This window comes from Oratosquilla oratoria, unplaced genomic scaffold (assembly GCF_046742065.1).
Source record: "Oratosquilla oratoria isolate Oo_2021 unplaced genomic scaffold, ASM4674206v1 SCAFFOLD45, whole genome shotgun sequence".
Lineage (NCBI taxonomy): Eukaryota > Metazoa > Arthropoda > Malacostraca > Stomatopoda > Squillidae > Oratosquilla > Oratosquilla oratoria.
Genome location: NW_027467710.1, coordinates 6,091,755 through 6,113,562, shown reverse-complemented (window position 1 = coordinate 6,113,562; position 21,808 = coordinate 6,091,755). Strand labels below are relative to the sequence as shown.

General features: G+C 37.8%; 1 protein-coding gene across 2 annotated transcripts in view; it reads left to right on the top strand.

The window, feature by feature from the left end:
* Positions 1-1,504: 1,504 nt before the first annotated feature.
* The window catches only part of LOC143023163 (uncharacterized), a 41,693-nt gene continuing 21,389 nt past the window's right edge, over positions 1,505-21,808 (top strand). Inside the window, exons 1-2 of one of the 2 annotated variants that reach the window (XM_076181682.1) lie at positions 1,505-1,619; positions 7,667-7,794. In XM_076181682.1, the coding sequence (XP_076037797.1) occupies positions 1,607-1,619; positions 7,667-7,794 (141 nt within the window). In that variant the 5' untranslated portion in view covers positions 1,505-1,606. Of the gene's footprint in view, positions 1,620-7,666; positions 7,801-21,808 lie in introns of both variants that reach the window. The other variant, XM_076181681.1, reaches the window with a different exon arrangement.

The window sequence follows — 21,808 nt, the reverse complement described above, 5'->3', positions numbered from 1 at the left end:
AATGTTGTTCTTGTTTATCTTGAGAGGTATTTCTCAGTTGGGTTAATATCTGGAGGAGTCAAATTGTATGTAGTTTGAGGGTCAAACTTAGAGTGTTTGCTTAGCTATCAGTGTGTATATATGATACTGTTATGTAAGGAAGGGAGGGGCAGGGGATGGGAGGTTAGGGGGTACTTATATGTGAATGACATTTTGATGCAGCCCAAAGGGATTGCTCCCAGTCTTCTTCTTTTCTGCATAAGCACATGGAGAGGGATGAAGGATGTCACTGATTTAGTGAAGTGGCCTAACTGTGGATGTGCTGTGTCTTGCTACATTACTTCTGACTCTTGGCAGTGGACATGATTACAGGAATGACCAATCATCCATGAGGAGCTAAGATGAGAGAGGGGAAAGGGTGGTGGATGGGAGTGGAATGGGAAGGAGTAGGTACATGCCTTTGACTTTGCTACCTCCCTTATAAAGTGGAAAAGCTCTTGATATATAGTGTATTTATTTATCTAGTTGTAGTATGTTGTGAGATATGCTTATAAGGCCCTGTCTCGGTCTTCAGTTATCATATCTTGCTTTGAAATCATGTATGCTTCCAACCCATGTAATATCTTCCCAGTAGCCAATGTTTTTAACTGTGGTGCCAAAATAAATCTTATGGGGTGCTAGAGAATCCTGCTCCTTGCAGTAATGTGGCAGCTGTAGTCTTTATAACCAGATATGAGGGGGATGTTAGACTTCCTAGACCTAAAAATAGGGGTTACTGAAGTTGGTACAGGTTAAGAAGTAATGCCCTTGGTATTCCAGTTTACACATCGGTATGGGAGATTATTTTGTCACATCTTTCAGACAAGTGGTCTTTTTTAGGTTGTGACCATCAATTTTTTATGCCCTCCACTCCAAGATTGGAGGGCACCCTCTCCGTCATCATTGTCCGTCACTATCTATTCTATGAATATCATCATCAGGTCCTCTCTTTCTCTTCAATCCTTTAAGGTTTGCATGTCTAGTGCTTCCAGCTTCTTGGTACAATTTACCTCAAATGCTGGGAAACTGTCTTAGTTGCTGCTTTTTGTTTTCTCTTTATCTTAATTATAACTTTCACTTGTGTGGAGACCATACCATTACTGCATAGCCCTGTTTTGGATGGATCAAGTTCCCTATGATCTTCATTTTTTCATCCATATATTGAAAGGACACCTGTATGTTTCTCAGTAGACATGTATGTCTCTCCCACATTTTTACTGACATGCTTTCCAGGATTTTTTATTCACACTCTTAAATTTTTCTCTTCCCATAGAGTAAGTCATTGATGCTCCAGATAAATGCATCTTTTTACAACACCCTATTGTCCTCATCTCTTGACATTTACATCTTTGCATCATCCGCAAACATATTTGTATAGCTTGTTATACCTTCTATCATGTCAGATGCATAGATAAAGAACATAGAGGATTTAGTACTGATCCTTGTGGAGCTCTGCTAGTTACTACCTTACATCATGACATCTTATCCTTCACTACTGCCTTCATGCATCTCCCCTTGAGGAAGCTTTTCATCCATTCTAGAAGTTTACATCTTCCATCAGTTTCAGTGTTGGATGCTTCTTTAATTCATGGTTGTCTGGGGTGAGTAGATACACAGATAATTTCTGAAGGATGTTTCCATTCTGTTTTGTCTTGGTCATTTTAACAGTTGATTTGTAGTTACTGGGCTGGGATATTATTATTTGATCACCTTATGGTTGTAAATGAAAAATAAATTGACATGACCAGAAGGACTTTCTACCTGTCTTCTCAATTTCTGCACAAGGGGATGAGGAGGGAGGCTCACAATGTAAATGAAGCAGTGGAAGGGGCCCAGCTGTGGATGTGCTGCTGTGTCTTGCTTCATTGCTTCTGCCGCAGGCAGTGGCCAGGGGACAGGGATGACCCTTTATCCACAAGGAGCTAAGACAATAAGAGGATGATTGATGGGTGGGTGGGTGCATGTCTTGGCTAGCCATCTACCATGTAAAGGGGTAGAAGCCTTTTGATACAGATCTGCATAGGTGAACATTTCAGGGTGCTCTGTATTTGATGTGGGGAGATCACATGTGGAAAGGTTAAATAGTGCAGGTGAGGAGGACTTCATTTTACAGTATTATGGTATCAGGTACATGGGCGTTTTGGGGTTTGCACTCTTCCAGTTGCGAAGGAAGTCATTTCTTGTCATTGTGGTTATTTGCCTAAATGATTTTGTGCATATATATGTATATACTCTTTTTTAATATGTGTATCTAGACTTCAAATGCCACATTTATGTCAAAATATTTTTTTCTGGTTGGGTTCTCTTGTTAAATCCATTCAATAGCCATTAAGTGATATTTGTATGAGATGTTCTGGTGGAGTGGCCCTCCATGAAACCATATTGGTTAGGGGAGATCGGCAGTTTTGTTATGGTTCTTTGAGATCAGTCTTTCCATCAGTCCATCTACATGCTAGACTTAGTGATCTGGAATGGCTGAAAATAACTGCCTTTTTGGTTGTGCCCTTCCTGCTGTGCATTATTTGGTAGTTTTCATTATATTTCAAGGTTTTGGCTGCTATGTGACAATAGATATTGTACTGTCTTTGTGGGTGGATGTGTTTGAAGATAGGTCTGAAGGAAAGGAGCAGGTTTCTGAGTCTCTTCATAAGACCAAGTATGGACCTTGAGGTGGAGGTTGGGGAAGGCATACTTCTTGCTGGGTTTGTGCTAGAACTCTGGAGCACTAGAGCAAAGAAGAGAAAGAGGTGATCTACTGACTATATACAGTATAGAATCATGAAAGGAATGGAAATCCTTGACAGAAAAGATTTACACTAAAAAATGACAAGGGGAAAACAAGAGGTCATAAAAAGAAACTCAAAAAGGACAACTATAGAAGAGATAGGAAAAAGAATAGCTTCCCACATAGAGTGCTGGATATATGGAATAACTTAGATGAAAAAACATTGTGTGCAAATACTATTCACGATTTTAAGAATAAACTTGATGCTGAAAGATACAAAGATGGGTCACCACGAGCATAGCTCCGTTCCTGTATAATACAACTAGGTAAATACACAACGAAGTTTGGACTCTGGTGATATCAACAAATTTCGAGGATCACAATGACAAGGAAGTATTATTAGGGAAAGGGAAAGCTTGTGGTGTAGTGGGAAGGTGAAGAAAAAGGGGAAGGGGAGGGATTACTGAGGAAAATGGAAGGAAATGAAGAAGGGGAAGATTGGGTCCAGGAAGTCAGATGGCATGTCAACAAAAGACGGCCAGACAACAGTGGTGAAGTCGAAGAGATTAGTAAAAATGTAAAAATTAGAAATATAGATAAGAGCAGTGCAATGGAAGGTGAAGATAACTATTTCCATGGATTTAATTAAGGAGGAAATGACAACCTCCCCCGACTAGTAAATTTAGAGGAGACACTAATAGAAATGAATGAAAATTGGGAAGTTAGGTTAAATTAAAGTTGATTACTCAAAGAGTTGATAAAATTGAAGAACTAAAGAAGGAGAATCAAAACCTAACTAAAGAAATAGAAGAAGAAAAAAAACAGTTAAGGATGAGTAAAGGATGAGAATGAGGAATTGAAATGGAGTAATAAAGAGAATAAAGAGTTCATAGCAAAAGAGGTAAGTGGTTGGAAAAAAGTACAAGAGAACAATAAAAATAGAATTTAGAGGTATAATGGAACAGCAGATGAAAGAACAAACTAAGGACACAGTTATCAAAGTGATGAGGGAGAAGGAGAATATAGTAAAGAGACTTTGCGGATAAAAAGAAATGTATAATTATATTAGGGATGGAAGAGAAGTATAATTTAAATAGGACTACGAATAAAGGAAGAAAAGGAAAAAGTAAATAAGATATTAGAAGTAGTTCAAGAAGATGAACCAGAAACAGGGAAAGAAATAGAAGAAATATATAGACTAGGGAAAGACAATACAGATAAGACCAGACCAGACCAATTAAGGTTAAATTCAGGTCACAAACAACATTAGAGATTTACAAAAACAGGGAAACTAGCAGACAGTGATCAATATAAATAGGTATGGAGAAAAAGATAAATGAATAAAGAGGAAAGAGAGGAGGAGAAAACAAAAATATTATAAGCTAAGGAAATAAACGAGAAAAGAACAGTCAGAAAAAGAGAAATTCTATTGGAGAGTAGTGGATATGAAAGTGAGGAAATGGTTCATAGCAGAGAAAAACAAAACACAATGGAAGTAGCAGAAAATTAAAAGTGTGTTACACAAATATAGATGGCTTAATAACAGGCTTGAACGAACTGAATGATTACCTGAAGGAAAAAGAACCAGACATAATGGGAATTGTAGAGACAAAATTTAAAGGTCCACTACCACCCAACAGTGTAGGACATGGTGCATATGATTATTGGATTAGAAACCGGTAAAACAAGGAGGTGGAGTTATGTTCCTGACTAAGAAGGATATAGAGGTGAGGAATGTCACATATTGTCACATATGGAAAGAATAGAGTAGAGATGATTATGATGGAAGTGGAGGACAAGGATTGGAAGAGCAGGAAGTTTGTAGTAAATTATGTGCCTCCTAAAACAACTTTGTGGGAAGAGAGAGAACACAAAAATATGTTAGAAGACACAAGGATAACACTAGATAAGATAATGGAAGATGGAGAAAGAATAGTTATAATGGGTGACTTTAATTGTAAAGAAATCTGCTGGGAAGAGATGACAGTGAAAGGTGGAGATGACCTATGGGGAAATGTACTACTTGATATGATTATAGAACATACAATGATGCAATGGATACAAGAGAATACTAGGTATAGAAATGAGGAAGAACCATCGAGACTGGATCTAATAATCACATCAGAACCTGAAATAATGGACACCAATAAGTAAAAGTGACCACATATTGATTGAACTGGAACTAAATGAGGAAAAGTACATGAAAAAAAAAAATAATAATGTAGGAAGGGAAGATTGATGTATGAAAAAATTTTTGATAAAAAGAATTCTTTCAAAAAGCTGACTGGGAAAGAATACATAAAGAGGGAACAACAGTAGAAGAGAAATGGAATATTTTGACAAAAATTTATAAAGAAGGAGTGGAAAAGTATGTTCCAAGACAAAAGCAAGAAAAAGATTATATAAAGTGCTGGTACAACAAAAGATGTAGGGAGTAAAAAGACAAAAGGGATAAAGCATGGATAAAATGGAAAAAAAGACAAAAGACCTGAAAAATGGAAAATGTATACTAGTTATAGAAATGAATATGTACGAGTGTGCAGAGAAAAAAGAGAAAATACGAAAAAAAATGTCATAGAAAAATGTAAAGATCAACCAAAACTATTTTACAGATTTGTAAACAACAAACTGAAAAACAAACAAGAATTAGAGAAACTACGACAAGGAGGAGCTGATTACACAGAGGAAATAGAAATGGCAGAAATTATGAACAAGCATTTTAAATTGATGTTAGAAGGGAGACTGTATGAAGGAGTGATTGTGCCAACAGCACTGTATGGAGCAGAAACATGGAACATGAGAGAGGAAGAGAGTAGGAACTTGAATGTGTTTGAGATGAAGTGTCTGAGAAGTATGATGGGGGTTACTAGGCTAGATAGAGTGAGAAATGAGGAAGTGAGGAGGAGAATAGGGGTGGAAAGGGAGCTGGGAGATAGGGTTGATGAAAGTGTATTAGGATGGTTTGGACATATGGAAAGAATGAATGAAGAAAGACTAGTAAAGGAGGTATGGAAGGCAGATGTGGAGGGAGTGAACATGATGGGACGTCCTAGGATGAGATGGATGGATGGGGTGAAGGGGGCTTTGGGGAAGAGGGGAATGTCTGTTGAGGAAGGACGGGAGAGGACAGAAGACAGGGGTGAATGGAGAATGGTTGTATATGGAAAATGTTGTGATGCATGAGGTTGATTGGATGGGGGAATGGGGGTGAGGTAGTGTGTGTGAGCAAAAAGTTTTGACGGAGCCCGAAGGGATTTCTCCCCGTCCTCTCCTTTATATGGGGGGACAGAGAGGGGGGGGTCGCCGATTTAATGAAGCGGCCTTGCTGTGGATGTGCTGTGTCCTGCGACACTGCTTCTGACCCAGGGCAGTGGACAGGGTGCAGGGATGACCCGTCATCTAGGAGGTGCTAAGATGGGGTGGAGGGGTGTGGAGTGTTTTCGGGGATGAAATGGGTGGGAATGTTTTTGTGCCTTGTCCTTTTTGGCTACCCCCCTGGTAAGGGGGAAGAAAGCCTTGGTATATGTATGTATGTACAAGGGAGAACATACAACCTAGAGATAAATGGGAGGAGAAAGTTCCCCCTATGAAAGAGATCGAAGTATCAAGGAATGAAATAATGAAACACTTGAGTAATCTCAATGTCAGAAAATCGCATGAACCAGATGAAATGGCAAACCAGATTTTGAGAGAATGCAGAAATGAACTAACAGACAAAATACATAGTCTAATAAACAGTTCATTGAAAGAAGGAAAAGTTCCAGAAGATTGGAAAAGAGGAAATATAGTACCAATATATAAAGGGGGAAACAAGGAAGACCCTACTAACTATAGATAGGATTAATAAAATGGGATAGTAGAGATACAAAAGAACATAGAAAGAAAATCAAGAAAGACAGTTATAGAAGAGACCTGAAGAAGAACAGCTTTCCCCACAGGGTAATAGATGTTTGGAACAAGTCATATGAAAATGTGGTGAGCAAAAACGATACTCGAATTTAAAAACAGTCTAGATAGAACAAGATATGAAGACGGGGCCCCACAAGCATAGCTCCCCTCCCCGTAAAATACAACTAAGTAATACACTCTCTCTCTCTCAAGTTGACATTTCTGCTGTAGTACAACAGAAGTATGCAAAAGTGCTAATTTGTATTTCTTAGCCCAAAAACCGTATTAGTTTGAGTGTTTAGATTATTTATTTGAAGGTTAATGATGACAAAAATATTACTGAAGTAACCAAAGCAGACAAAAAGCTTTATAAGTGTTTACAGCATGTATCACATTGCTGAGTATTTAGTATTTGAACAGTTGTTAATAATAAGGCTTTGTAGGTACAGCATTAGTATTGATATCATTGCTCTTTTGTGAGAACACCCCTGTACCACATAGCTTTAATCAGGGTTAAGGGGTGGGAATTTGTTATAGTTTTTGAATTTCCTCAACTTGGTTGTAGCAACATTAATAGACAAAATAATTTAGAATACAGAAAATTGTAATTACATAAAGTTGGAAGATGGAAGTCTAGTCTGAATTTTTTCATAATCAGCACATATCCTTGGGGACAAATTATGCCAAAGAGGTGGAGTAGTCATATATGTAGTAAGAAAGGAGGGATGGTAGAGGTTAAAAAGTATTCAACATTCTATTTTGAGTGAACATTAGTCTCCAGTCATCAAATCATACTGCATGACTCTTGTCCATAGGGGTGTCTCTGAAGTTTCTAAAATATTGACTACATGAAGTCAATACCCCATAAGAAGAGGCACATGGTTTACATAGAGTTCATTACAAATGCTTTAAAAAGTACTTGCTTTATTCCATTTTTAGATTGGATCTCTTCCTTGAGGAGTGTTATATTTAACTTTGCTTGAGACCATAGCTTCAATGAAAACTGCCATTACATAATTAATTTACTTTCCACAGAATCCCAACGAGCACCTAACAAACGACGCAAACGGAAAGGGTCACAGTCAGGTCAGAATGCCAACTCCAACTCGACAGGTGGCAGCAAGAAAAGATCCCCAGGACCCAATTTCAGCTTAGCCTCTCAGGTGTCGGTATGTCCTATGGGCAAACTCTTCCTTTTTTTCCTTAGTTTTATTTCCGTATTAAAATTCTTCATTTTCAGGCTTTTGGCATTGAGTTTTTAACATTTATCTTTTTGTAGATTTGAGCCATTTTGAGGCTTTGGACACTTAACTAACTAACGAATTAAGCCTGGGCAGTGCAGGCTTGGCTTGCAGTAAAAGCTATATGTTACTAAGTGAATGCATACTCCCTTTTTCTCACATTATCACTTACTCTCCTCATCCTTGACAAACCAGCTTCTGTCATGAGTTTACCTGTCTCTGTCTTTATATATAAATTCTGAACTGTTGATGCATATTTAAGTCTTAGGCTAAGGCACTGGGTTGTAGCTTATCACAACCTTGTATAGGTTTGTAAATGCTGTTTTTGTTTATTTATTTATTTACTTATTATTTTCTTTTCTTTCCAAAATGACTTGTATAGTTTTTATCCCATTATTTCTTTTTGAATCATCTTCCTCAGTGTTTCCTTGTCAAAAATGTAGGTTTCTCATATTTCATTTGAATAACCTCTATTACCTGTCACTTTTTGCTCTACTGAAATCATCTTCCATTTCTACTCACTGTTGTCCTGGGTTTCTCATAAATTACTTTGAGGTATGTGAGAGCAATGCCCAAGTTCATACCTAGATTTGTAAAAGGTATTGTTTGTATGGTACTATCAAATAGTGACTTGTTTGAAGGAGCACTGCTATCTGGGAGAAGTTGGAGAAAAGTTGGAAGACCCAGAACTTCCAACAAGACCCTAGATGCTTCACTGTAGGATCACAAAACAAGCACCCCAAGACTGACCACCAAACTCCCTACTCTTTCAAATTCCTCCAGACATTAGCATCAGGGGATGAAGAGAGAGGGTCAACATGTTAATGAATGTAAATGAAGCTGAGGGGCCCTACTGTAGATGTGTTGTATTGCTTTTGACCCAGGTAGTATGTGGGTCAGATGTGACCCTTCATCCACAAGAAGCTAAGATAAAAGGGTGACGGATGGGAATGGGATGGGTGGAAGTAGATGCATGTCTTGGTTGGCTACCTCCCTCTCAAGGTACAGTTACATTAGTCAACAGATGGATTGGATTCCTATGACTCAGATGGATTTTGTCCAAGGCTAGAGAATTTGGGTTGGAATCCAAGCCTAGGGATGCCCAACCCAATATTGTAGTCCATACCTTGGAAGAGATCCAAGGAAGAAAAATAAAATTGAAGATATATTCATATTAATGACATATTGGATAAAAATATACAACTTGCTCAGTAATAAGAGAAATTAATCAATAGTATAAAATGATCTTGAAATAGAAAAGAAATCGTATGGAATGTAAATTGTAGTAATAATCAAACAGATGTTTAACTACCACTTTAATATAAACATTGGTAGATTTTTGTACACTAAAACTCATACCATTTGCTTGGTATCAACACTTGTCACCATGATGGAGTGAAATACAGAAGTTATCCATGCTCTAATAGAGAAGATATATCCATAAGAGGCATTTTGGTATGTAAGGCATCCTGATGACAAATGTCTTCTACCTAGTATGTATTTACCTAGTTGTAATATACGGGAGGGGAGCTATGCTCATGGTGAACCGTCTTTGTATCTCTCCGCATCAAGTTTTATCTTAAAATTTTGTATAGTGTTTGCACATACTGTTTTGTTGTCTAATTTGTTCCATGTATGAATCGCTCTGTGTGGGAAACTGTTTCTTTTCAAGTTTTTTCTATATCTTTTTTCAGTTTTTTTCCGTGTCTTCTCGTTTTACCATTGTCCCACACTAACAGGACGTTCCTGTCTAAAACTTCCATTCCTTTCATTATTCTGTAGATAGTCAGCAAATCTCCTCTTTCTCTTCTTTGTCCCAGTGTTGGTAGGTTCAGTTTGTATAGTCTTTGCTCATATGTTAGTTCGGCGAGAGTCGGTGCTAGTTTGGTTGTCGCTCTTTGTAATCTTTCTAGTTTCTTAATATTTTTGGAACTGGGTGTCCAAAGTGATGCTGCGTACTCAAGTTTTGGTCTTATTTATGCGTGTATGCTATAAGAGAGATGCAAAGATCATTATATATTTTTAGAGATTGTGAGGTGTTCAAAGTTTGTTTGAGAAACTGGCATTGTGTAGGTTCTACCAATGAGAGTTCATCATTCTGGATAAAGGGTCAGGTATGGTGTAGCTCCTTTTACATGTTTATGGGAACATCTCTAAACAGGTTGGACTCTCATCTAACCACATGTTATAGAATGGACAAATGCAAAGATTGGACTTCAAGCATTCTATTGACTAGTGTAACCCTACTTTTAAGTAGGAAGAAGCCTTTGGTACATAGATTGATAGTTCTGTGCTCAATATGTTAAGATTATCATCTAGCACTCAATAGTACCAACACGATGCAGTCATCACACAGGAGACACTGAACACCTCATTCTACACTGCCACACCCTAGCATTTCTCAGATGACATAGGTGAGTCCAGTAGGGAGACTCAAACCAGAACTGAAATAAATGTGCCATTAGATGTCTGTAGTTATGGTACAAATGAAAATAAAAGGGAAGAAATTTCTTTGTGAGAAAGAATATAAATGTATTTAGTGTTGTAAAACTAAATTGAAGGGGATTGGAATCTTGAGTTTGGGAGTATGGTGGGAAGTGTCAGGAGTGATGAGTGGGTTCTGCTTGTAAGTGATAAAATAGGAAAGTGCATGGTGGAGTGGAGGGAAGTGTCTTCAAAGATAATGCAGGCAATGGTGATATTGGAATGTGAAGTGTGTTTTTTTGTAAGTAAAATCAGTCCAGGTAGTGATGAAAGAGGCTTTTTGAATTAATATAAATGAATGTAGACTTTTGAGAGGAATGGAAATATAGTGGTGCTGGAAATCTCAATGTTAGAGTGGGAGGTGAACCAGTAGATGGAGTGATAGGGAGGTTTAGGGTGCTGGGTAAGGATTATAGTGGAGAGATGATATTAAAGATGTGTTTAGGGAGTTGATGATAGCAGATACCATATTTAAGAAGACAGTCAAAGGGAAATGGAGGTGGAGGGATAGGCTATTGATAGGGCATTAATGGACTCTATAGTGGTATCCAAAGGGAGGATTGGAAGAGATTTTGAATATTCATGTTTTCAGGTGAGAGTGAGAGAGTGGAAGAAGAGAAATTGAGAATGGAGGAAAAGTGGAGTGGAGAAGAAGGAGAAGGGAGGGGGGTAGAAAATTGCTGAGAGTAAACAAATTCAATGAGAGGGATAAAATGAAAGAATACCAGGAGAAGCTGAGAGAAGTATGGGATGTGGTGAGTACTAAAGGGAGAATAGAAGAATAATGTGTATATTTCAAGTAGGAAGTGACAGATTGTGTGAAGATGGTACATAGGATAAGGAAAATGGGAGGGAAGAGGAGGAGAGGTAGTAATTGGTGAGATGAAGAGGTGAAGGTATTGGTTGAAGAAGAAAGGACATGAGGATTGGTTATTAAGTATAAGTAGGGAAGCATATGAGAGGTATTAGAGGAGATGAGCAAAATGCAATGTGAGGGAGGCAGAGGAGAGGGCATGTGTAAAATGGGGTAGGAATTTGACATGGTATTATGAAAATAATAAAAAGGACATGTTAATAAGCTCTCTTCACTCCTTCACTCCATCATTTCATCTTGTTCTTGGTCTTCCCTGCAAGTTTACTCCATCCATCTCTGCTAGTCTTCATTCTTTCCACGTGCCCAAACCATCCTAGTATTCTTTCATCTACCATATCAGCTCCCTTTATACTCCCACCACAGTTCCCTAACACTTCATCTCAAACACATGAAAATTCCACCATTCTGCCTCACTTTATTTCCAAGTATTTATCCCATACAGTGCTGTAGGTATAATTACCCCTTCATAAAATCACTTCACATCCATCCCTAGATACCTATTTCTTATGACACTTTTGATTCCTCCCAAGACATTTACTTGCTTCCTTTACAGTTTGCCTCCATCCCCACTCCTCCATTTCCTGCTATAGGTGACCGTAGATACTTAAAACTGTTCACTTTGTCTAACCTCTCTCCTATAAGACTTCCCTTTTATATACTCATGTACATCTCATCACCTTGCTTTTACCCACATTTACTTTCAACTTCCTCTTATCGCATACCTTCACAAACTGCCTTAGACTCTACCCAGCCACAAGCAGTGTCATCACTAAACAATAACTGGCCCACCTTCCACTTCCCTCCAGTCTTGAACCATCCATCTGTCCATCACCTTCACAAACTGGATACTGAAGGAATGTATAGACGAACTAACAGAAAAAATATACAAAATAATTGAATGCTCACTCAAAGAAGGAAAACAACCAGGAGACTGGAAAAATGCCAATATAGTGCCCTAACAAGTACAATAGTTAAAATTTGCGAGAGAATCATCATAGATGGACAAAATATCTGGAGGAGAAAAATATACTGAACCTGAGGCAATTTGGATTCAGACAAGGAAGATCATGTACCACTAATTTAATTTGTTTCTATTCAAGATTGATAGATATATTGCAAGAAAGGAATGGCTGGGCAGACTGTGCATTCCTGGACCTACAAAAGGCATTTGATAAAGTACCACACAGAAAATCACTATATAAACTGGAAACAATAGGAGACATACATGGAAAACTATTGAATTGGATGGAGGACTTCCTACATGGAAGAAAAATGAGAGTGATGTTCAGACAAATATTCAAAATGGGAAGAAATGAGTAGTGGCGTCCCACAGGGGTCAGTACTAGCTCCGGTAATGTTTACTATATATGTAAAGTATGTGGACAAAGGCATTGAAAGTTACACGAACTGCTTTGCGGATGATGCGAAATTATTAAAGAGAATAAACTCCGAAATAGACTGTGACTCATTGCAGAGGGATCTGAACAAAGTCTCAGAGTGGAGCAAGAGATGGGAGGTAGAATTCAACATCAAGAAGTGCAGTATAATTGAATTTGGAAAAAAGCAAGAAGAGAATAACAGGACAGTATAAAATTGATGGAAAAGAAGTAAAGAAAGTAAACTCTGAAAGGGACCCAGGAGTAATCATCACCTAAGGTATGTCGCTAGATAAACATACAAATTGTTGAGATCAATAAAAGTGGCCTTCAAATACCTGGAGAAGGAAATGATCAAGAAAATATTACAAACACTGATAAGGCCAAAACTGGAATATGCAGCGCTGATATGGTCACCCAGTACAAAAAAGAATATAAGAAAATTAGAAAGAATACAAAGAGCAATGACAAAGTTGGTCCCAACACTTGCAAACCTGACATATGAACAAAGACTGGTCGAACTGGAATACATATACCTTTCATACCACCCATCCATATACACATTAAACAACCATAATGACATTACACAACCCTAGCGAAGCCCCACCTTCACTGAAGACTACTACTCTCACCATTCCTAACCCTAACTAAAGCTCTATTACTCACATAAAAATTTTTGACTACCTTTAAAAGCTTTCCCTATATCCCATATATCAGCAGTACCTCTCACACCACCTTCATGTCTACATAATCACAAGCTTCCTCAAAGTCCATAAAGACCCAAAACACCCTCTTGCCAGAAGCTTCTTGCAAATCTGCATTACCACAAAAATGTGATCCATGCTCCTTCAACCTTTCCTAAACATAAACTGTTCCTCAACAGGTACTCCTGTTCCTCTCCTAATCCTCTCAATTTACCCCCTCCCATATGCTTTTCCAATGACATTCAAACTGATCCATCTAAAAACTACTACATTCATATTTATCCTCATTTTCTTTGTAAAACAGGACTATACTCGCACTCCTCCTATCCTTTGGCATACTGCCCTCTCTTAGGCTCACATTAAACAACCTCACTAGCCAAACCACTATAACTGTTCCTCCCTTTATCAGACACTCCACATGACACCCATCCCACTCAAGTGCCTCACCAATTTTCATCATTTCCAGTGCTCTTTGTAATGTCTTTTCCTATATCTATGTTATTTTACTCTCCCATCATAGTCATCTTCCTAGTTCATTCCACTGCCACAATCAATCCCTTCATGACCACCTCCACATTTGGGAACTCTCTGAAATACTCTAACCGTCTTCTCCTTACTGCCTTTACTTTTATTACCATCTGTCCATGTGCACCTTTTATCTTTTGCTCTGTACCTAACTCACCCCCTCACTTTCTTAATTTTCCTTCTAAGATATCTTTTTATTTTAAATTTTTAATTGTATTCCTACTCCATTTTACATCTTTTCTCTTTGCCTCCCTTATCATATGTTTTGCTTCTCCTTTCTTCTCTTACCTCTCATATGTTTCCCTAGGTCTACCTTGCAAGCAATCCACATATGCTCACTTCTTCCCTGCTACCACTGCCTTTATCATGTCATCCCACCATTCACTACCCTTTCTTCTATTCCCTCCCATACTCCTCATCTCGCATACCATCCTTGCACATTATCTCTTTCTCCCTAAAACACAGCCATTTTTCTACTCTTACCTCCCCTCTTTTACTTATCACCTTGCATACATCTTGCACCATCTGATATTCCTTCATTTGGTATGGAGTTATTGATTTATAAGCCAACCTAGTAAGTGTTTTTAGTCACTTTGGAGCCATGGGTTTTCTGCAAGAGATCAGGGGTAAAAAAATTATTGGTTGTGGTTTTGTGTTTACTTGGAGTTGAGGATCTATTGTTTGTTTTTGGAAGTGCCAGAGTTTCTCTGTTGGTGACTGATGGTCATCTCGGTGAGGTGCACCTTTCAGGTCAGCATTTTGAACATCTCCATTTCCAGTGATGGTAAGATTCTGGTACTTCTGGATGAGCTGATACATCTCATGTTAGGGGTAGCAGCAATCTCCAAGATGTGATGCTTTAGATCAGGTGAGGCCAAGACAACAGGAGGCTCTGGATGATGTTACTATTACCATTCCAGGCTCTTTGGCTCACTTGATGGTAATAACAGTTGTTGTTTTTGTGTCTCAAGCTTGAAACCTGCAGCCACATACTGGTAGGCAACAGTCCTTGGGCATTTTCATAGATTGCTCTGGGAAGAAACTTTAGGCTGTTGTCTGTGTTATATTAGTGTTGAACTGTTTTTATGTTACCAGCCAATAGTAGGAGGGAAGCAGTTACTGGTCACTTTATATTTGTGAAAAAGTGAAGAAAATACATTTGAAGATAATAGAGGAGTAGTATTTGTTTCCTCTGTTTTGCTTTTTATGCATTTTATAAAATTGGGTGGTTATTCATATCACTTGTCAGTATGTGGTTCATAATTTGAGTTCAGTCCTTGGGGGCTGATGTATTTACCTAGTTGTATTTTACGGGATGAGAGCTATGCTTGTAGTGACCCGTTTTCGTATCTCCCCGCATCCAGTTTATTCTTAAAATTGTTATTAGTTTTGGCACTCACTGTTTCTCCATTTAGTTAGTTCCAGACATCAGTCACTCTATGTGGAAAGCTATTCTTTTTCAGGTCTCTTCTGTAACTGTCCTTCTTTAGCTTCTTTTGTGTCCACTTGTTTCTCTTCTGTCCCAGTTTGATAAGTCATCTCAATTGAGAATTTCCATCCCATTCATAATTCTGTAAATGGTCAACAAATCACCACTTTCTCTTCTTTGTTCCAGTGTTGATAGATGTAATTTCTCCAATCTTTGTTCGTATGTCAAATTTGATAGTGTAGGTGCCATTTTTGTTGCTGCTCTTTGGATTCTTTCTAATTTGTTTATGTTCTTTTTTGTGCTAGGTGCTCATAGTGTTGCAGCATACTGTAGTTTAGGTCTTATTAGTGTAACCACTATTTTCTTTGACATTTCTTCATCCATGTAGTCGAAGGCCACTTTCATTGAGCTTAATAAGTTAAAAGTCTCTCCAAATAATTTATTGACATGTTTATCAGGTGTCAAGTCACTTGGGATAATCACTCTCAGGTCCCTTTCTGAATAAACTTTTTTGACTTCCTTGTTTCCAATTTTATATTGACCTGATATTCTATTTTTGCTTTTTTCAAATTCCATTATGCTACATTTCTTAATGTTGAAGTTCATCTCGCATCTCTGACTCCATTCCCATATTTTGTCTAGGTCCTCTTGTAGCGATCTGCAATCTTCTGTTCTTACTCTCTTGAGTAATTTGGCATCATCTGCAAAGAAGTTCATGTAACAATTTACTCCCTCATCCATATTATTTATGTATATGGCAAACATTAAAGGAGCTAATACAGAGCCTTGGGGGACGCCACTCTTCACATCTTCCCAGTTTAAGTTCATGTAACAATTTACTCCCTCATCCATATTATTTATGTATATGGCAAACATTAAAGGAGCTAATACAGAGCCTTGGGGGACGCCACTCTTCACATCTTCCCAGTTTGAATTTTTGTCTCTAAGTACCACTCTCATTTTTCTCCCAATTTAGAAATCTTCATCCATTCCAGTAGCTTACCTTGTATTCCTCCTATTATTTCAATTTTTCTAATTAATTTTTTATGTGGTACTTTGTCAAATGCCTTCTGCAAGTCCAAGAAGGCCAATCTGTCCAGCCATCTCTTTCTTGTATTATCTCAATTAATCTCGAGTAAAAGCATATTAAGTTTGTGGTACATGATCTTCCACTTCTAAAACCAAATTGTTTAGGGTTTACTACTTTATTTTCTTCCAAGTGTTTGGTCCATTTGGAGAAGATAGTGCTTTTGTTTTTTGTGTATTCAGTGAAAGTGGGTAATGTGGATTGTGGCATTATTCTAGTTTCCTGTATTAGTTCTATGTATGTTGTGTTTGTGTAGGAACTGAAGTGGCTCAAAGTATTTGCAATACCCTTTATGTTTATTTGTAATATGTTTAGAATATGTTTTTGGATATGGGATGTGTGGTGGCTGCAACAAGAAATCTTTGTATACTGGTTTGTGTTGTCAAGGGTGGTACCTTTGAGGTGGCTCATGATTAGCATGTGTCACACTTGGTGGACACGTGTAATTTATAGATTTTGCGCATACAGGAGGTACATTGGTCAGTGTTGGTTTCTATGTTTCATGTAGTTCTCTACAAAATTGGCTGGTATCGCAGCTGTCATCTCTCCGACCTACTCCATACTTCCTAATGATTGATTTACTTACCATGTTCTTCCCTGCTTTAACATTGAAGTCACTGACAACCAACATATAGTTTAATTTTTTCTTGATTTACTACCTGATGTACATCATCAAAGGACTCAATTTTGTCATCTGATCTCTGAAGTTAGTGCATGAAACTCAATTTTTAGAGTGTATCCTTTGCTTTGCCAAATCACATTGCAAGCTACCTATCTAATATACTACTGAGTTTCAATTCCCAGCAATCTCTTAATAAATCAAGAATCCTACTCCACTGGATATTTCCTTATCTTTACCTATATTAGAATAGTGGTGATTGTCTTGTAGCTGCACGAGATTTTCTTCCATTGGAGCTCTGTTCCATAATATTTAAAGTGATGTTCTTCACTTCATTCAACAAACTCTACAGCTTGTAATTTTCTAAGAGTCTCATGTTGAATGTGCAGATTCTTATCTTCTTTAGATTCTTTAGTTTCCAGCTTGGACAGTGCTTATGCCGCGTCCACACGGTCGAGCTGTGCCTGGCAGACTTTGCCCTTACCGGGCAAAGTCCGCAGACTGCCTGCGAAGTGTCCACACGGCCGACGATGGTGGTCGGAGGTTAGTTGGCTGCAAGCAGAGATTGGGAGGGAGTGGTTCAGTGCGGTACGATAACCAAGGTTCCCGCCTGCATTAAAAAGAAAAACAAGAAATCATGGAGACATGTCTGATGCTGGGAGTGGTTACAAAGACGTGATTTAATGGGAAGCTCAGTGACAATCCTACGTGAATTGCAGGCAGAATGAAAATGAACAATTGTTTTGCAATTACATGAGAATGAACATAAGCAGCTTTTCTGTTCTCCTTTTGAAAGTGGAGCCATATATACAAAGGCAAGAGACAAATATGAGAAAAAGCATAACACCAATAGCACGTCTTGTTGAGACCAATACACTAATACTAGGTGCGGACATGGTGGTAAAGGTAACTTCGGTCTGTACTGAGCGGGTTTGCTAACTTTGCTTGCACCTCACCTGCATTTTGCAGCGATGTTAGCCCTCCATCCACTGCCCACAATTGGCACCGGGAACGGACAGTTTGATGGTTTGCCCGCTGAAATTGCCTGTTGTCAAACAAAGCCCTCGTGCCCGGCGGACAGTGCTCGACCTTGTGGACATGGCATTACATTCAGCGGCACACTGTTCATAAACATAGAAAATAATGTGGTTGGACCTTTAGGTGACAATGACCTAACAGGAATGCCTGCTTTTACCCAATTGCAGTAGTTGGAGCTGTACTCATAGGTTCCTTTTTCTTTGCCTCCACCCTGAATTAAACTGTGCTTTAAATTTTTTATGGTGTTGATATGGATTATATTTTGTGCAACTTGTTCTTTAAGTCTTCACTTCTGTGTGGAAAGCGGTCTTTCATAGTATCTTTGAAACAAGTTGGGTCTTTCAGAGTTTTACTACCTCTTTTTGATCTTTCATCCCAAACCAGCAAATCCTGTCCATTTTTTCTATACCTTCCTCTGATCTGAATATCAATATCTTGTTGCCTTTCTCTGCTTTTTCAGAGTGGGAAGTCATAGTTTTATCAGTCTTTCCTCATATGTCTTGTCATTTAGTTTTTCTCTTAACCTTCTTTAGTTGTGATGACCACCTATGATAACATTGTGCTCTGTATACTAGTTTAGGAGGTTGTGGCAGTATCTCAGATTTTTCTTCTCCTCCTCCTCCTCCTCTTGTAGCCACTAAAATAAACCACCCATGTCAAGATGTCAATTCTTAAAAAATCAGACTTTAGTCAGCTGTAAAAACAATTTAGCTTGTATGTGTGTGTCTATCCACATCTTGTTGGTTCTCTTTTCACTGTATCATATGGGCCATTATTATATTTAAATGAGTATTATACCATGATACTTTATTTCTATCAGCTTCTCATTCTTCATATTTAAACCTCTCAGTTAAGTTCACCCATCAGGACCTCATTTTCACTTATCTCGCCTGTTTTCCAAAATTGTGATAAGTGGTAGAATCCAAGTATATACCCACCTTGCACTCATTCCTTAAAAAATTATATATATATATATATATATATATATGTATACACACACACACACACACACACACACTTTCAACGAACGGACGGCTTGAAGAACGTTCTGAAGAAAAGTGCCGATTGTGGATCCCAACGCAAAGAGAAGTGCCTTTTTGTATTTACAGGGTGGGGGGGAAATTGCTCGTGGGGTAGTGGGAAAGTAAGGAAAGAGGAGAAGGGGAGGGATTGCTGGGGAAATGGAAGGAAATGAGGAAGTAGAGGACTTGGCCCAAGCAGACCGCCGAAAAGTAAACAAACAACCGCAATTCCAACTGGAAGACGACGAAATGTCTAATAAGAATGTAAAGATTAGAAGTATAGATAGGAACAATACAGTAGAAAGTGATGAGAATATTTTCAAGGGATTTAAAGAGGGTGGGGGGGACACAAACCCCCCCCGACTGACAAGACTAGAGGAGAAGGTTGATAAGGTGATCGAGGACTTGGAGAGTAGGTTAGGTCATATGAACACCATTTTACAAAGGGTTGAAAGATTGGAAGAACTAGAAAAGGCGAATAAAAACTTAACTGATGAAATAGAAGACCTAAAAAGACAGTTAAGAGATGTAAAGGTGGAGAATGAGGAATTGAAGAAGAATAGTAAAGAAAACAGAAAGACCATAGCTAAAGAAGCTAAGAATTGGAAAACAACCCAAGAAGGAAATAAGGTTTCATTCACTGACATAGTCAAACAGCAATTGAAAGAACATACTGAAGACTCAGTTATTAAAGTGATGAGACAAAAGGAGAATATAGTAAGAGATTTAGCAGACAAGAAGAAATGTATAATTATATTAGGAATGGAAGAGAAACACAACCCAGATAGAACCACAAGAATCAAAGAGGAAAATGAAAAAGTAAGCCAATTACTAGAATCAGTTCAGGAAGATGAACCTGAAATTATGAAACAAATCGAAGAGAAATTTAGACTCGGAAAGTATAGCACAGACAAGACCAGACCAATTAAGATTAAATTCAAGTCACAAACAACGGCAGAGAATATCTTATCCAAAACAGGGAAACTAGCAACAAGTGAACAATATAAAAAGATATGGATAAAAAGGGAAATGAATAAAGAGGAAAGAGAGGAAGAAAAACAAAAAAGACTGGAAGCTAAGGCAAAAAACGAGAACAGAACGGAGTCAGAGAAAGAGAGATTCTATTGGAGAGTAGTGAACATGAAACTAAGGAAGTTCGACATACAAAAGAAAAATATAAGGGAAACAGAGAACACAATGGAAGTGGCAGAAAACTAAGAGTGTCTTACACAAATATAGATGGATTAATAACAGGATTGAATGAGCTGAATGATTATTTGAAGGAAAAAGAACCGGACATAATGGGAATTGTAGAAACAAAATTAAAAGGCCCACTACCACCCAACAGTGTAGGACATGATGCATACAATTATTGGATTAGAAACAGAGAGAAAAAGCAAGGGGGTGGAGTTATGTTCCTGACTAAGAAGGATATAAATGTGAAAGGTGTCATATATGGAAAGAATACAGTAGAGATGATTATGATAGAAGTGGAAGACAGAGATAAGAAGAGCAGAAAATTTGTGATAAATTATGTGCCTCCAAAAACAGCCTCATGAGAGGAGAGTGAACATAAAAGTATGTTAGAGGACACAAAGATAACATAAAATAAAATAATGGAAGATGGAGGAAGAATAGTTATGATGGGCGACTTTAATTGCAAAGAAATCTGCTGGGAAGAAATGACAGTAAAGGGTGGAGACGACTCATGGGGAAACGCTCTACTTGAGATGATTATTGACCACACAATGACACAATGGATACAGGAGAACACTAGGTATAGAAATGAAGAAGAACCATCGAGACTAGACTTATTAATTACATCTGAACCTAGAATAGTGGACAAGATTGAATATAAAACACCAATAGGTAAAAGTGACCACATATTGATTGAACTGGAACTTAATGAAGAAAAATATATCAAAAGAAATGAACAATATAGAAAAGGAAGAATGATGTATGAAAAAACAAACTTTGATAAAATAAGAGAATTCTTTCAACAAGAAAACTGGGAAGAAATTTACAAAGAAGAAACATCAGTGGAAGAGAAATGGAATATTTTGACAAAAATTTACAAAAAAGGAGTGGAAAAGTATGTCCCAAGACAAAAACAAGAAAAAGAATATGTAAAATGCTGGTACAACAAAAGTTGTAGGGAGTTTAAAGACAAAAGAGACAAAGCCTGGACCAGATGGAAAAAAGACAGAAGACCTGAAAAATGGAAAATATATACTTGTTATAGAAATGAATATGTACAAACGTGCAGAGAGGAAAAGAGAAAATACGAAAAAGATGTCATAGAAAAGTGTAAAGATCAACCAAAACTATTCTACAGATTTGTAAACAATAAACTGAAAAACAAACAAGACTTGGAGAAATTAAGACAAGGGGGAGTTGAATACACAGAGGAAATGGAAATGGCGGAAATTATGAACAAACATTTTAAATCCGTGTTTACAAGGGAGAACATACAACCTGAAGAGAACGAATGGAAAGAGAAAGTCCCCCCTATGAAAGAAATAGAAGTAACAAAGAATGAATGAAATATTGAAATAATTGAGTAATCTTGATGTCAGAAAATCGCATGGACCAGATGAAATAGCAAACTGGATTTTGAAAGAATGCAGGAATGAACTGGCAGACAAAATACATAGCATAATAAACAGTTCCTTGAAAGAAGGAAAAGTTCCAGAAGATTGGAAAAAAGCAAATATAGTACCTATATATAAAGGAGGAAATAAAGAAGAACCTACCAACTATAGACCAGTCTCTCTAACA